Raw genomic sequence first — 17514 nt, 5'->3', positions numbered from 1 at the left:
GAGCGCCGCTATGATCTTAGGAGCTACTCTAGACATGTGACAGACAGACAAACGGACATACGGTGGCTAGATGATGTACACATACAATATATTACTGTATAACTCCACACCCATGTACTAATTTGCTCGTATGAGAATCGTGGATAAAAACGGCTTTACTAGGAGGCCAGATGAAGAGTTGCGGCCTTCCTTGTGATCTCCCGCGTTTCCCTTCAGGTTGTTTATCCAGAACCAGTCACGAACGTTTCACTTTAAAGCATTTGTTTTCTATTTTAATAATCAGATGGCTGTTTTTAATGTGCTCTCTGAATAACCTTTTCTTGAAGTTTTTTTACTTTTTGAATTGATCACTGCTACAACAATCCCAGAAAATTAGAATTTCCCCATCACAAGTGAGCTACCTTTAGAACAGTGCAGCTGGCTACTCTTGTGGCTGTTGGTGACCCTGGTTTACGTAATCCAGTATTAAATCATGCAATACTTTTATTGTATGATTCACTATTATTGCAGCATCCAGCCAACTATCATGATGATGTCACGAAAGGTTTCTGCAGTAATCGATATTAACTGTCGGTAGAAAGTCGGCGACTTCAGAATGTCAAACAGGTGCTGTGGAACTCAATGTTCTCTAAATATATATATATATACGTATATAATCTCCCCAGCAAGGAGGAAATCTTCTACACAACTGTACTACACTTGCGGTGTTATTTACCAAAAGAAGTATTGATCAGTGAATAATACACGCAAATGAAGGTTATTGAAAAATGTGCTTGCAAACAAAAGAAAATTAGTGTTTTTTGTTTGCATGGCACATCAGAATTTTCATGCCCAGGAGGAAACTAATATCATCGAGGTACCAGAGTAGAAATTGGTATAATAATCAATTAATCCATTTTAGAGGTCCTGCAAATATTAAAAGACCAACTTGAGGGGAATTGTAGCTCGTCTCTGTTTCCATTGGAATAATCAGTGGAGGTCCTGGCCCGGTGTCCAAAATGAAAAGTGCTCCCTATCTGCTGGGCATTCAAAGATGTGCACTTGACTTATTAGCACTGAGCGCGCCACCTCAGCAGCTCGCCAGAGTGGTCAGGCAACATGATCCAGCATAAACCCTCTGTGCCGCAGCGCTATATTCTGATCATCTAGAGAGTCAGTGAGGAAGGTGTGGGAGTGGCGGCGGGTTACGTCAGCCTGTGCGCTATCAATCACTGGCATTCCTACACTCTCCAGCAGCTGGTCCATTCAGAGGTCACGTACTGTAGAACATAATGGATTCTCTCTGACGCATTCTGTCGCTTTTCTCTTCTACTGGGTGAAGAAGTGTATAAAGATACAAACATCTGGCTGGGACTATTTAAGCGTGACCAAAAAAAAGCCATGCAAACATCAAATATTAATTGTGTGTGTTCAATATGGGGAGAAGGTAAAAAAAGCCTATGACAGCGTGAACGCTGACCTGGGTGGCACAAAAATCCTGGATGAAGGTGTGTGACGGATAAGATGAGTGTGCATGTGCACAAGTGGTGGAAAGTCATTGTGAAAAAGGCCCACAAGTTTCTATAGCAAGGGCGACTATTGTCTGTGTGCTGCTGAAGGATGGAATAAAGCCTTCAGTTTAATGTGCGTGACAATATTTGCCCTGTACTCCAGAGTTGAAGGTTATGACAGAGAAGATAACAACTAGCAAATTGGGGGAGCGTAATATTTATGAGTTCATAGAAACAAAATAGCTTTTGAAGGGCAATTTTGGTTGCCGTGAAATACACAGGTAGGTGTTGTTCTCGATAAAGTTTGTGTGGTCAGGAAAAATTAACTAAACTACCCCAAAAATTTCATTAGCCACAGTCAATGATTTAACATGTGTGGCAAGTACTTTTTTCGCACTTGGCCAAGTCTCTGAAAAATTTTTTTGCTTCGTAATAACAAAAAAATCACAATTTTAAAAGATGCATTTTTTTAAAGTTAACTTGGGAGCTATATTTGTCCGATATTTACATTTGATTGATGAGCTAAAACATCAAAGGGGGAAAACGATTTTAAAGCGTATGAATTTGAGAAGAGGAAAAATACTTTTTCACCGCACTTAAATGACTTTAAGTTCAGTTTGTGGTCGTGGGCAACTGGATTCTATCCAAGTACATTAAATGAATGTACAACAGCGATGGGAATTGCACAAGTCTTTTAGTGACGCTGTAAGAGACAAACAAATGATATTCACGTCACACAAGAGAACTTTACGTAATCTCTTGGTAGATAAGAAACAAAAAAGGCCTTGGTATATTGAATATTTAGTCTAATGCGCCACACACTCTCATGCCAACCACTAAATGTCTCATACAGCCAAAAACTGGATTTACACTGCAAGTGGTCAAATTTTGTATCATACCGTTTGGTTGATCTGGACTGATGCTCACCTGTTAGTTTAAATGAGTGTTACCTGGCACCTTTTATTTATTATGTTTAGAGATGGGGTAGTCTTTCACTCTAATCTACATGTAGAGCAGATATTTTAAATATGATTATTGGTGTTGTTTGGATATATCTCGCTGATTGCTGTATTTTGATGGCATTAGGCTTGCACTGACTGGGTATCTGACATCTGTCCATTTATGCGCCAGAACATGAAAACTCCACACCTACTAGTCAAATTCAAACCCCAAATCTCTGAGGCAGATGCGCAATCCATTTGGCAACCGCGTTGCTCTGAGCTAGAGCATATGTCCAATAATTTGGGTACCTTTTTAAAAATGGTAACAGTACTATCAATCATCTCATCTCAACCACATATTTTGCACCGTCAAGTCTCAATATCTAGCACTTATTCTCTGGATTTAATTAGGCAACATAGTGCTCAGCAACACCAACAAGATGTTGCTTTGTCAGTAACTCACCACGTCCAAAGAAATGCGCATATGTCGTTTTATTGTGAAACCAAATCATCGGAAAACGTTCGCTTGTGGCTGACTTGACACCGCACGCTCTTTCTCGCTTCCCTTCTCCGCGTGCGCGAGTGTGTGTGAGCGCTTCTGCGTGCGTGTGCGCGTATTTGACTGCGCTCGCTTCCTCCGCCGTCGCCCCTGCTTGCCCAGTCTTCTGCTGCACATCCACGGCGGAACTAGACGCCGAGGAGGCGGACGGACTGGAGCTACACCTCGGCCAGCGGTGCTGGGTGGAGGTGCGGTGGCGGCGGTGGTGGGGGGCAGCACACGACCCTCCTCGCCCTTCCCAAAATTAAGGACCCATCGTGTCCTGGAGTAGTTTTATTTTTCCCCCTTTTTCCCTTAAAAAAAAAAATAAATCACAATATATGTTCTTGGTGTTGGGCGCACTTTTCTCCGCGGCTCATCTCTCAGTTTGCGCTCACTGTCCGTCATGGAAGATGGTCCGTCTTCGACAAGCTGTTTCAGAAGGTTAACGGACTGCTTCTTGGGTGCAAGTAGGTACACTTTTATATATGCAAGATATCTTCTGTCAAATGATAACGATGATGCCCAATGCTTGGAGCGCAGCGCGCAGCAACAGTTCCGTGCGAACGCTTCAGCATTTGACGTCTTGTCTCCCTCCTCATGTGAGCCCACTTAAGTTTATGAATGACACATTGATGGCTCCTCCACGGGTGGGGACCTGGAAGCAGCCTCATTCGCTGCTTGTATAGCGTGTGCGGTCCGGTTTAATAAAACATGCAGCGTGTTGGTTGTGAGTCACGCTGAGGACCAAGCATGGCTCCAACCAAGCAATCAACAAATGCAACCATCCCGTTTGGATATTATTTACAACCCATTTCGGGATATGCCTTAATTATCACATTTCGTGTACAACATTGAAATAAATGTAGCCTTTATATTCAGAGCTGGCCCACAGACCCCTTGGGACATAAGAAATATGCAATTTTGGGGCCCCGTCAATAATAATTATTACTGAACGTTCATACATCTACTATAAAGCTATTGCAGAAGTGTAGTAGACTGTAAATTTGTCATCAAGTTTATTATGTTTGGTTTAGATAAAAAGCCACAAGCAACAATTCAGTGCAAGAACAGAAATGATCATTCCTGTTCTTGCACTGAATTGTTGCCTTCGAAGGCTTACAAAAAAGGTAAATTGCTTAGATTTGTAAAATAACTCAACACTCATAAACAAGTATTAAATACTGTAATACAATCTCGAGCAAATACCTAATAAAAATACCCATAAAAAATATTAAATACTGTAATACAATGTCAAGCAAATACCTAAATAATGATGTAGAAGAGAAAAGTGGAACAAAGTGGGGGACAGGAAGGGGATAGAACTGCTTTTAAAAATATAATAATATAACGTTGAATTATTAGTTCTGAAAATGATGCAAAAACACAGAAAAGCTTTAGTAAATAATAAAATAAAATACCTGATTACAAAAATATTTTTTATTACTTTAGTACTTTAGCCTCTTTTGACTGCTGATTGTTCCCGAGTGGCCACAGAACCCAGCTAACAGGTGCTTAAATCGCTCTTTATAAATTATTAATGATAATAATGCATTTAATTTACATAGCACTTTTATGGACACTGAAAAAGATACTTTAAAAATGGATGTAACCTTTTATATCTAAACTAAACATAGCAACTATAAATATGTTATTTAACAACCCCAGAATGTAACAGAAAAGTGCTTTCCTGGTAAAATTAGTGCCATTTAGCTAATGTGTAACTTTAAAAAGTTTCTCGAAAGTCACCAGTTTCCCTGCTCAGACACACTCTCATTTACACAGAGAGAATGAAATGAAATGGAATGAAAGCCACTGTCTTTGAGCTTCTATTATATGTCGTTCTGCAGTACAGTCTCGCGCAAGGATAATGTTGTGTTTGAGTATTTGCGATTATCTTACACGCATTCTATCACGCCACTTGAGATATAGCGTCAGTGAGTCCGGTGACTTTTTAGGGAATGTGCATTTCTTGGAATACGAGTGATGTAAAACTACACATGCGAAAATGTAATATTCAAGTACTGAATACTAGAATACTGTATGTATGTATGTATGTATGTATGTATGTATGTATGTATGTATGTATGTATGTATGTATGTATGTATGTATGTATGTATGTATGTATGTATGTATGTATGTATGTATGTATGTATGTATGTATGTATGCATGTATGTCTGTCTATGTCTAAATATATGCATATATATATATATATGTATAATATATAAATATATTTATAATGAATATATTTATATTTATAATATTTATATTTATATTTATATTTATAATATATATATATATATATCCTATTGGGTACATGGTCACATGACACACTATACAATTAAGACAATATGGTAGAATGAAGCTAGAATGCTTCCTCAAAAACAACTAAAAGACATTAGGGAAGAGTAAAAAAAAAAAATGTTTACAAAGAGTAGGCAAATATACCAGCGCTACTAATAAGTTGAGAGGAAGTGCTATCCAAATAGCGAGGAAAGAGTAGAGAAAGGAGGATGACCAGGAAATCAACAGAACGTTCTGGGGAGAACAAAGTACACCCAAAAAATAAATAATGGAAGGATAATACAAGATGGGAGTGAAACAAAATGAGGAACAATCTGGCATCTTCCTAGTATGGCTGCACACTTTAAAATGGAAGTTTATCTCCTAGGTACCCATCTCCCGGCTAGATTTTGCGCAACTGAGGGGGAACCATGTAAAAACACATTTTGTTTTATTTACCGCCACCTTCTCATTGGTCAGTCACTGCACTTTTTTGAATGTCTACACTTTGTTCGTCATAGTAGTCCATATAGTTCGATAGCTTGAAGAGTAGTTGCATGTGAAGTCACATCCGAAGATTTTAGTTAATAAATATTCTGGATTGTTTGTCCGGTGACTAAAACCTTAACCAATGACAGATCACGCCGGGCGGAAACCCAGAAAGAAACCCATGTCACTGAGAGAGGAATAGAATGTGCTGATGGGATCGATTGGGATCAGATTATCTTATCTTCTCTGGATAATGTTTTATAGCTCCAAATTTTTGACATCATCTGGCCTGAACAAGGTTAAATTGCATTGTAACGTCACTTCCAAAATCTCATTAGCAATGCCTTACACTGCTGCTATGAGGTCATCCTGTGGCATGCTGGTATAAATGCAAAGTCACTTTTAACTCAAATGGAAAAACTTAAAAATCTTTGGCCAAGATTTTCTCTGCTCGTATATCACATTATAAAAATATATAAACACGTGGGAAAGGTAAAGCTATTAGGAGTGATGTTACATGGTGTCCCATTTCTGTCAAGCAACCTATTTTGTGTCTTTTTATTTTCCCAATTGTTCCTACTGGTGAAGACGTGTCTATAATCATTATAAAACATTTACAAAACAACAAATCTAGTAGTTGTGACATGGGTCTTGCACAGTAGCAAGTGTACACCAAATGGGACTTGATGCAAGAGTGGCGAGCTAATGCTGACTTGGGTGTGACTGCTCATCTGATTGTAAACCGCGCGATTCATGGATGACTAAGGTGTGAGTTGCTGAAATTGAAGGAGTTTGATTTATTTTATTGTGTTTAAAAATCATCTTTGCATAACTGCCATGATTTACAGAATTTTTAGTCATGGGACATTTAGTTCTTCGGCCTCTTCAAAGAGTAGCAGTTGATTTCAAGATGATCATTTGAGATTTAATGACTTTGTCAGCATGCCAAGTTCTTGAATTCTCCTCTTTGCTTGATTTAAAAAAAGAAAAAAACGTAAAACGTATTTCCAAATCTTCTTTGTCGTTGTTTTGTTTTTACTTGTAACGCAAAGCAATTTTTTGGGGGGAGTAGGCGAGTAAAAATATACATACTTTACATTTGACAATGACTAAAACGATGCTTCTCTGTGTATTTGCTATAGTGTTATGAGTTTGTTTACATTTAATACCTTTAGGGAGAGCCTTGGAGCAAGACCTTTTTAAATACACAAGAAGCCAAAGCAAATAAGCCTGAGATGCAATTTGATACCTTTTATGTCCAAATCTTTGGCGCACTGGATCAGCGCCAGGGCACAGTGCGTGATACAGTATTAGTGACAAAACAGATGACATTCTCCTCAAGGCATTCTCCATCCATTGACCCTTCTATCAGCTGGTGGAAGTTTTGATATCTGAGGGGATGGGAAAAGGCCACAGACGGATAGATTCCCTTCCAACTTGTCCTCATGTTGGAGCTCATTGAAAAACGTGATACAGGAGAAGACACGGGATCTGAGTTCTGTGGTTCTCATTAGCAGCTTCCCATCAGTTCAACATCAGTCCAGATGTGCGATGACGAACGTGACCCCATCGTTGATGGAGCTCTGGGAAGCGGTGGAGGTAGTGGGAGGGGGGTTGTGGTGCAGCAGCATTTACATCATTTGGACAAGAGGCACGCTCTGAAGCATAATGATTGTTGCCATACTCGGAAATCTCATCAAATGAAGCAAGTTGATATATAAATTATCTTGCTCAACACTCATTTTCATGCAGCCAGTGCAGGCTTGACTCTCGCTCAGTTGGTCATCACCTGTGGTTGACAGGCGATCAGTCCAGGAGGGTGTCCGCTGTCAGCTGGCTTTGACTCAACTTTTTCTGTAACCCTGAACAGGATGAGAGGTATAGAACAAGGATGCACTGCAGTGCAATCAGAGTTGAAAGGTGATGTACCTCTTGATATGTGTCTGTAGCGTGTCGCTGCTTGCCCGTGAGCACACACACCAAGATGTCTTATCTACATCTCAGTTTGCCATTTACAGCCCTCACCCTTTACATGTAATGACCTCGGCCAAAGAAGTGGAAATAATGCAAATTACATTTCCATGGAGATCCTCCCTCCCTTCCTCTCTCTCTCTTTCTCTCTCTCTCTCGCACTCTCTCTCTCGCTCTCTCTCTCGCACTCTCTCTCGCTCTCTCTCGTTCTCTCTCTCTCGCTCTCTCGCTCTCTCTCTTTCTCTTTCTCGTTTATTTTTATTTATTTTTTATTTTTATCAATTAAAAATGTCACCTTTTCACTTTCTTTCAACCTCTCCAACCTCAACCTTTTTTTTGTTTTGCATAATCTAGTTTCTAGGAGACATGTCTATATGTGACATATGATACAAGTCCGAAGGATGTTGTCTGAGTGCTTACACATGTCGCAAAACTCTTTAATTCATGAAAAAACAACACAAATTTGTATGCCTAATCGAAAAGCGTGATGTTCATCTATTTAATCTGCCACCTTTGAACTGACTCGTATTGATTTAGCAGTGTAGGTCAGGACACACTGCAGAGGAGGACAAGAAGTATGTGTGTGCACTCACCTGTATTTGCCCACACATGCACACACTCTCCTCCCGCCTTGATGAATAAATGAGGTGAAAAGTAGGAGAGTGGAGTCAAAGCTTATTCATCGTCACTTTCGGTGCCCACTGAATGGCTGTGTTGGCCGCTGTGCTGCGCCCCTCTCACACAGGAGATAAGATAAGAACCACATGCTCTTCAAACCTCCTGGCAAGGGAGTCCCAGGCGGAGCTGCTGACGCACGCACCCTGCATCGAGCCCGCCATTCCCCACCCCTCACACATCCTCTCCCTTCCTGCCTCAAACTCTTGTCATGAAAAGTGAAAAGTAGTACCCTGGCAGCTTGCCCTTGACTCTGTGCCAGGCAGAGTAAGCTTTAATAGAAGCAGTCCTTTCCCCTTTTCGCTCATTTTTCACAAGTGTGTCATAGAGGAGAAACATGTTGGCCACTAAAAATCAGCTAGACTTATGACATGACCACTTGACATCATCTGACCCAAGCATTAAATGCACAAGCTCACTTAACATGCTTCTGCATGGCTCACTAAGGTCATGTCCAGGTCACCTCTACTCATATTTAAAAAAAATAACATCTATAGATAGCAGCATTTGATTGATATGGTCAATAAAAGAAACCCAATTTGTTGTGGGTGTTGTTTTGTCAAACAGCAGAATTGGCTTGTGAGTGACATATCCGACATAGCTGGCACATTGCTGTTTATGCCACAGTTTTATATTGTTCCCGTGTCAAACTGTTCTCCTCCATGTCATGTAATTCTCAATAGATTCAATGGGACTTTGTGTGTCTAGCAAGTAATAGTATTGCATTATTATGAGTTCTTCACGTCATTAAAGGACTTTCTCTTTTGCAAAATTATCCATGGTTAAGATGGAAATTTCTTTTATTGGGGATTCTTTAATTGACGTGTCATGCAATTAGTTATAGACCAACCTTGGCTTTTTTTTTGTCACCTATGTAGTAGTCATGGGTGGAACGTCCATCTGCATGATCCTAGCTGCCTTCAATGGAAGCACATTAACAGTGTGTCAAGCAGTGCCAAGTTGAGCAGGCACTGTGCAGCTGAAAAGAAAATTCAAGTTACTAGAGGTTATAGTGCCACCTGTTGCTTCGGCATTCTATCGACATGTGGGCAGAGATTTGGAAAAGGCTTTGGTGCGCCATTTTCCATGATCCTCCACTGGATAGATTACATTCTGTGACCTTCTTACCAACATGGATTCTTTCACTTCCTTCCTCATCTTCTCCATTCCGTCACGTCACCGAGCCAGGCAGTGTGTGCACCGGCACCAACAGTGCTGGGAAGGGTCCCACGCAAACTCCAGCTGAGCTGAGAAGCTTCCCGCACTAAAATCTCCACATAACAGGACGTTCTATACCTAACAATATTTTTCACCTCATTGGCAGTGCAACAGTAGACTGGACTGAGCTTTTTAACTCAGAGTCAACAACTCAAAAGTTTGTTTAGACGTCTGAGCGGGAATTGTTGTGTCTATGTTTTACTAAGATTTTTAGATCCTTTGCCTCGTGAGTAATTTGATGTTTAGTCTTGCTAATATACAAACAGTTCCTGAATGCGAAGAGGACGTTTCTTTTTAATGTAATCGTAGAGTTAGGTTTAGGGTGGAGGGGGCTTTGTCTCTTCCCGTATCTTGCCAGGAATTATACAGCAAAAACCCAGCCCAATGTGGATGTAGTCATAGCACCAAGATGGACATCTTCTGCGTCGTGTATCAGTTTGAAGCTTTGCCATCTTAAGTCTGTGACTGAGATTTCATTCATTTTATTCTAATGAATCTAGCAGCCTTGCAACAGTAATAAAAACACAGAAAGTCAAATACGTTGCTCAAGAGTACAGTAGAGAACATTCCCATGCAATCCCAATTATTGTTCTTCACAAAGGCTGTGTGGCTAGAGAAATAAGGCCTTGCTCCATAGCACTTTCTTTTTTTCCAGCAAGTCTCTAAAGGAGCTTCATATAAAAGAAATGTGGCGTCAAATAGACCCTGGGGCTTTGTCTTCTTGTGTGAAAGTGTAACAGGTCAGATGTCATCAAGCAGTTCGCCATTTTCCAGTCCTGATTGAGAAGAGGGGGGTAATATAGCAGAAGGATGTTGGATTTATTAATACATTATATTGCTGTTAGGTGGCTTGCTTTAGAATCACTATAGAAGAAAAAGCCTGCAAAATACTTAATGAAAACACTTCCCTGTCCTCTCGTGTAAAGCCAGCCCTTACCTAATTCAGTAAAAATCCTCAAGACTGGGATTGTACCTAGCAAGAATCCACTGTTTCGCCAAATCTCTGCACACAATTTTCACCCACTACACAATGAAGCCAAATATTGTTGATTGATTGCAAGACTTTTCATGCTTAATTTTTGAAATCCAGACAGACTGTGACTCGTTTGGCCTTCCCTTTCCCAGTGTCAGGGTGTGGCGTGTTGTCGTCCAGATAAGTATTACGTAACAATACCTCACTGCATGAACTCAGGCTTCAGCTTTTACACAGGAAGCACAAGTCTGAGTCAAGCACCACATCTCTGCCAAATGGGCTCGACTCACCCGTGAACATGCAGCGCAACAAGCTGCTGACCGCCAAAACATGACTCGAAGGGTACTGCAAATCAGTCAAAATACTTCAGAACTCAGTTTTTTTTTTTTGGGTGAAGTATAGTTGTTATACTAGTCATACTTAAAAATCAGGGAAGGGTCTGCTTTGGGACGTTCTTGGTTCATGGTGTAATGGTGAACAGTTAGATATCGCGAATGCATAATCATGCCTTAATCAATTTGGTTTTAATAATAGCCATATGCTTGCTCTGTCCTTTTTTATCGCTCATTTTAGTGCCTCTCTCCTGGGAAGTCTGGAAGCTGTTGATTGTTGTCGCAATCGAGTCCAATTTTGAAAACAATAGAAGTGCCACTCGAACGAGTCCCCTCACTTAGTGGCTGTCACTGTAGGCATTTTTGCAAATGTCACAATCTGAAAAGATGGTCAGCCAGATTACTCCTATAGTTGTTCTAAATCAGTGGTTCTTAACCCACCAGTTTCATATGCGCATTCACCGAACCCCTGGTTAGTGAAATTATTATTTTTTTTTTAAATTCAAGACATAGATGTTTTTTACGGGTGCACAAAATGAGCCGTGCATGAAGATCACCTTGTTCAAAGAACAAAACAATGCATGAACTCACAACAAATTATATACTGGTATACCGGAATTTACACAATAAATCAGGTTCGTTCGGACCTCCTCAGTGGAGGCTCTGTCGAACCCCTGAGGCCGACTCACCGAACCCAGGTTAAGAACCACTGTTCTAAATCAATGTTGCTGCGTTGGATTGGTAGGCCGACTCCAGAATTGTTGCTCCTGAATATTCATTTCTCTCCCCAGCGTCAGATAATTTGGCAGTACATGCAACCGGCCTCGCAACTGTAGGCCAAGTGTGCCACACCAGTTCATGACCTCCAAACCCAGCATCTTCACAGCACACCACATAGCATAATGCATCACAAAAAGTGGATATGCAGGTTAATTATTAATTATTTTCGTCATCACTAGTATTAAGAGACCGCTTTCATTATATTGAAGATTATGTCGACAAGCTTTTCTTCAGACAGATTTGACTTTATGCTCATATTGAACACATCGATTAGCCTTACTTTGTCATCATACTGCTTGACCTGCACACATCCCCCCAAATTACACCGTCACGTTGAAGTAAACACTCTCTAGAGGATCAGTTCCACAGCTGAACATCCTCCAAAAGAAACATCCCGTTCTCATCCTGTTAACATTTGCTAAAAACGACAGAGCTTAGCTATTTTTTAGGGAAATGAAAGCATGTACGCGTCATCACGTTTTAAAGTGCAAGATCACTCATGACATGGCTGTAACAAAGTCTTGTGGAAATATATTTTGTTCATTCGAATATCTATCTATCTATCGACCGATTATAAAGATGTCTGGGTAAATTCAAAGACCATCTTTGCTTTTTTTGATTTTAAATACATCTTTAAGTGCTGCTTATGACTTTTACTTGTTCCAAATTGCCCAACTGTTTCAGCAATGCTGTGCTCCTGTTTCTGTCTACAGCAGCTGTCCCCCCCCCTCTGGCCCCCTCCCAAGTTGCTTTGATTTATTAAGCCATATTCCGACGATTTGCGTCAGAGCTGGCCAGGAGTTTCATGAGGCCTTGCACTTTTGAAACCCGGTGTCTCGTGTCTGGACAGTGTCAGACTGCAAAGCAACACCCTGCACCCTCCGAAGCCTCCTTACCTCTACCTTCCATTTCCTTATTTGCCTGCTAATGCACGACCCGTGTGTCCTTAACACACACGTATGTTTATTTCTGTGTTTGAGCTAATATTTAGTTCTTATTAAAAGACAGTCACTGATATGTAGGGGTACAGTCACGTGACTTTGGTGCGTCCTGTGTGGGGTCTGTTACCACAGTGATGGTATGACCAACCAACCAAAAGGGTAGATAAAAAAGAAAAACCTGACCTTAATCTGTCTTTTTAATATAATGAGAGCAAGACTTTGTGGTTTTCTGTTTTAGAATGATTTTCCTCAGTTTGATAAAATATTAGTTCCATGTCATGGAGCGCATTTTTACAAATACTATAATATATTGTACAATATACATTTCATTTACTACACAATCATTTCCGAGGGTATAAGAACTTGAAGTTGAAAATGTGTTTTCTTCTATGTATTACGGGTAAAATATTGCACATCCTGTGATTAATTGTAGATCTTTTGGTGTCTGTAAAGATGCTTCTTATATCCTTGAAAAACAAAACTAAAACATGAATCCGGTATTGGCAAATAACTTTTATCATTTCTCACAGTTGAATGGTATTTTCGATGGAATGTCCTGTCCAGCACTCGGAGGACCTAAACACATTGGTTTCTCTCATGAACAGAATCAGCGAGCAGACGCCAGTGGCGCATACAAAACAAATTCCCTTCACCAATAATCTGGCAAAAGGCTTTTTCCCTGACAACAAAGACAGTAAACAGCAGCATTTAGCGACCTCTCAAGAACCTAATTGCCTATTAAGCACTATCGAGTCCTCCTTTATTCTGCTGCCTCTGTTGGGGGCTTCCATCCCTCGAGACGCAGCTTGACTGTAAACATAAGATGAGCATGAGCCCGCTTAAGGTGCTCCCATGCTTACCTAACTCGAACAGCATGTCACATGTTGTCACCCAACTTATTTTGTCCTCCTATATCTTGTTTTCCTCAGAGCTTCCCGAAACCCCCCCCCCCCCCCCCATCTCCCTGCATTAGTTATTCATGAACAAAGCTGTGCTGTAATTGAGTTAAAACAGTCTTTTGCTTCTGTGCTTCTCAGGCTTGACAGATGAGAAAGTGAAGGCCTACCTCTCTCTGCACCCGCAGATGCTGGATGACTTTGTGCTAGAGAGTGTGAGCGCCGAGACGTTGGACAGATGGTTGAAGAGGAAGACCAGCAGCAGGCCTGCAGGTACAACCACTGACACACACGCACTTTCAAACTTTTCGGCATCACTCTGACATCATGACTGGATCTGCTCATTTCAGTTTATTAGAAGTTCTGTCATGTGTGCCTTTGGTTTCATGTTTTTGAGCATACATGCTCCAGAATAAGTCAACCATAAATCGGGCTGCCTTAAAATTCCATGTAACCTTTAGTTTGCTTAACCCCTCCCTCCTTAAAGGACACGTCTTAATGTATTCACACTTGTTCTTACTCTCTGTAACGTACAACTGACTGATTCAACCCCAAAAAATCAAAGAGGAACTCAACCCCAGATGTTAAAACTTCCTGTTATAACGTTGTAAATGCACAAATCTTCCTTACTTGATGCGGCTTAATTAAATACACCGAATATTTATTCTAAAAAATACAATTAAAATACTGCATCTACCCGCCCTTTTTTAAACGGACGAATGGAGTTGTGGCCATCAGTGTCTGTTGTGGCGGCAAGCCCTGAACTGGTTTGTGGAAAACTGGAGGCTGCCCTTTGTCACTTATTCTGTTCATAACATCTATGGATAGAATATCTAGGCACAGTCGAGGCATTTAAAAACCCATTAAAAAACCAGAATACAGAACTATGACGTCTGTAGTAAATGTTGCTCATGAACATAGTGCTTCTTCAGAGTAGTTTCTGGAGTGTGTCTTTCTGTTTTTCTGTTCCTCTTTTCTACTCAAACTGTCTAGTGGTAGGGGCTAGAATATTTCCTTTTTCTCATTGGGTTCTTTTACTTAGCAGCAAGAGGCTGGACAAACATTGACGTTAACAGAAACAATCGTGTAGGCTATATCATAGCTTTGTGTTCATTTAAACTCGCCCCGATTTCTCACCGACTAAGTCACTTTGTAAACAAATTGAGATGAGATCATCATCATTTCCGTAATTATTCATTTTGTGTTTTGTCTAGTGTTGTGACATGGGGTTATGTAAAACGGGTGCCTTGGCGCAATACATTGGTGTACTTTCGAGAGGACTGTTGTCTGCTTGGTATGTTAGCGGTTGGAGCCCCACCAGTTTTCTCTTCATATAAAAAATGCCACTGCACCAAAACACTTTTCCTGGAGTGAACCCGTGTGCACTTTTTGGGGGACATTACTTTATTATTTAGGTCTTTTTTTGTTCTTTAAAAATGCCTCACCTTCACATATTCTCCTTTTCCAAAGTATATGATGGACAGAAGAAAAAGAGGGAACGGCCCTGTCGATTGTTTACAGGTTGTTGGATGTGTTTGAGCGGACCATGTTGAGTGTGTACCGCTCCGCACTCAGTGAGCTGTTTCCCAGACCAACGGCATCCATCAAGGGCCAACAGCGCTGGCGCACAGCCCAGTCGAGCTGCTGACGTCAGAGGCGTCCTCCAGAGACATGCAGCTTGGCTGAAGGGGGCCCAGGGGAGGGGGGGCAGTAGGGGTTTGGGTTGTCGGCGGTGACAGCGAGGGCCCCGGCACTGCGTGTGTTGTCGCTAAAGAGGAAACTGGCATATGATAGATTTGTCACATTTTGTAGCAACTCTCTCTATACAAATAGAAGTGTGTCCGTTTCTTTAGGCCCATGGTGGTAATCAAATCCTCTGGCGCCAAATAGGAATAACCCACTGGAGTCATTCAACTTGGGTCAGCGCAGCGGAATCAGAGCAGAACTTTATCACAGAGCAGTGAGGGAGAAGTTGTGAGATCATTTTACGGAGGCATTTAGCCTGTTTAGTGCAAAAACATGAAGAGTACCAAACACCCTTTACACTTTCTGGCACTCAAAACACAAGAAGTTACTGCAATGGTAATTGATGATGAGGCTGAAAGACCTTGGCAAAATCTGAATTTGGGCCCCCCTAACCCTAAATTGTACATTGAAATAGTGATTGCTTTCTCAACATTGGACTCAAATTATTCAAAATAGTTCAATTTGGATTGAAGTCCCAACAAATTGGAGTTCCACCAACTCTGGATTTGTGTCACAGCTATTGCCAATCCGAATTTTACAGTGTTTTTCTCTTTTTCCATCTGCTTTTTTCTCAGCTAAATTCTACTACGATTAAATACTCTTCTTGTTGCTCCTTAACATATTGAAAACATATTGTTAAGTGTGGCACACGTTAGTTTTTACGAAAAACAAATACAGTAGGAAAAATCTGCTGTGTTTGTGTTGTAATCCTTCAAGTGATTGTGAGGCCTTGACCTGAAATATCAGAGACAGTGGTAGGTAAAACTAGATCTTAAAGATATGAAGGCTGCATAGCATTTAATCAAATACCTGAGAAGAATTGATAATACATATATATGTTATGTTTACCGAAGTTGATGATGCATTGTCAGGGTCGTTGTCCGAGCCAAACCTTATTTGATGGCTTCTCCTTAGATTAAATACGCAGTATAATGAACAACATTGTGTTTGCTCCACATGCCTATTTAGTTCCCAAAGAATCAAGTTTCTGCAAGCAGTGCTGGCTTTAATGAAGTTGAATCTAATGTTAGGTTGGGCAGTACCAGTATAATTACTCTAACGTTTCTTTTTTGGTAAGCCGTTTGGTGGTGCTGGGTTAGCCTTGTGAACGGGTCCATAAATTTAACGGGTGTAGCCTCTGCCTCAGCAAAGATTTTTATTTTTTAGAGTTAGAGCATCCATGGTTCATATCTTGGATATGTATTTTTCGAAATGAAATCAAATTCCACTTTTTGAAATAGTCTCTCTGATGGGGACTTAACTTCCTTCAAGCTTCCTTTACAGAACCTGGTAAAACTATTTGTTATCCTACCAACAGTTCACATGAACATTTTGTCCAGTCCCATGAGGTTCTTGAAATAGTACCTGAATACTCTCAGCTGTTAATTGATTTTAAGGTCCACATTTTTTGCTTCTTCAAAAAAAAGAGGAACAACATTATAGTCAAAACAGACTGAAAATGTACAGAATGTCATGTGACAACTTTTTCTTTTGTTCTCTTTGCACATTTGTGGTAATTAAAGCAGCTATTTTTCCATTTTGATGTCTCCATTTTTCATATTTTGGTGACACCTTTAAGAGCTGATGAGTTTTTATATTGTTTCTAAGCTCCGCCAGCCTTGTCATCATGTGATCAATATTGAGTTAACCGCTTCCTGGAAGCAGTCCCTGCAGCGTGTCCCGTTCTTTCGGCTCATGTGATGGACAACATTGGATTACATCTGATTTACCCACAAGTGTGTGTGAGTGTGTATGAGAGAAGGGAGAGAGAGACAGAGAGAAAGAGAGAGAGAGCGAGAGAGAGAAATACTAATGCAGATTCTATTTTGTACATAGTAACACAAATGCATGATTTCATGTTTTTGCATACAAATTTGTTGTTTAGTATTGACCATTATATTCATCTCATAGGTTTTTATTTTGTTTTGTTGCGTGTTCATGTTATTATCCACAGATATACATTATTAGTGATTGGTCCCTGTCCCCAATGGATAGCAGGGGTTCTGTATAACTGTGATAATTTAAATCAGGACGGTTATCTGTCCATCCCAATCCTCCTTTGAAAAAGTGCTTGAAAAATGTGTATTCTGTTTCGGATTAGACTGTTTCAACTGAGCCTAAAGGGCAAGCGTGTTAAGCAGCTGATTTCCCATTTTAGTTCAGAGTGTGGATGGCAGTGACACAGAGACAAAGATGTGTTTGTGTGGCATGCCCCAATTCCACATACCCCCCACTGGTG

The 17514-nt window shown here is 40.6% G+C and overlaps 1 protein-coding gene across 9 annotated transcripts in view; it reads left to right on the top strand.

Moving 5' to 3' along the window:
- pde10a (phosphodiesterase 10A) overlaps positions 1-17514 on the top strand; it is a 38720-nt gene that overhangs the window by 9096 nt on the left and 12110 nt on the right. For 7 of the 9 annotated variants that reach the window (XM_061285256.1, XM_061285253.1, XM_061285252.1 and 4 more), the window contains one exon: positions 13671-13802. In XM_061285256.1, the coding sequence (XP_061141240.1) occupies positions 13671-13802 (132 nt within the window). Of the gene's footprint in view, positions 1-3079; positions 3440-13670; positions 13803-17514 lie in introns of those variants that run through there. The other 2 variants (XM_061285257.1, XM_061285259.1) reach the window with 2 other exon arrangements.

This window comes from Syngnathus typhle, linkage group LG8, assembly GCF_033458585.1.
Source record: "Syngnathus typhle isolate RoL2023-S1 ecotype Sweden linkage group LG8, RoL_Styp_1.0, whole genome shotgun sequence".
In the NCBI taxonomy this organism is placed as follows: Eukaryota; Metazoa; Chordata; class Actinopteri; order Syngnathiformes; family Syngnathidae; genus Syngnathus; species Syngnathus typhle.
This window is presented reverse-complemented; position numbering and strand designations above follow the sequence as displayed.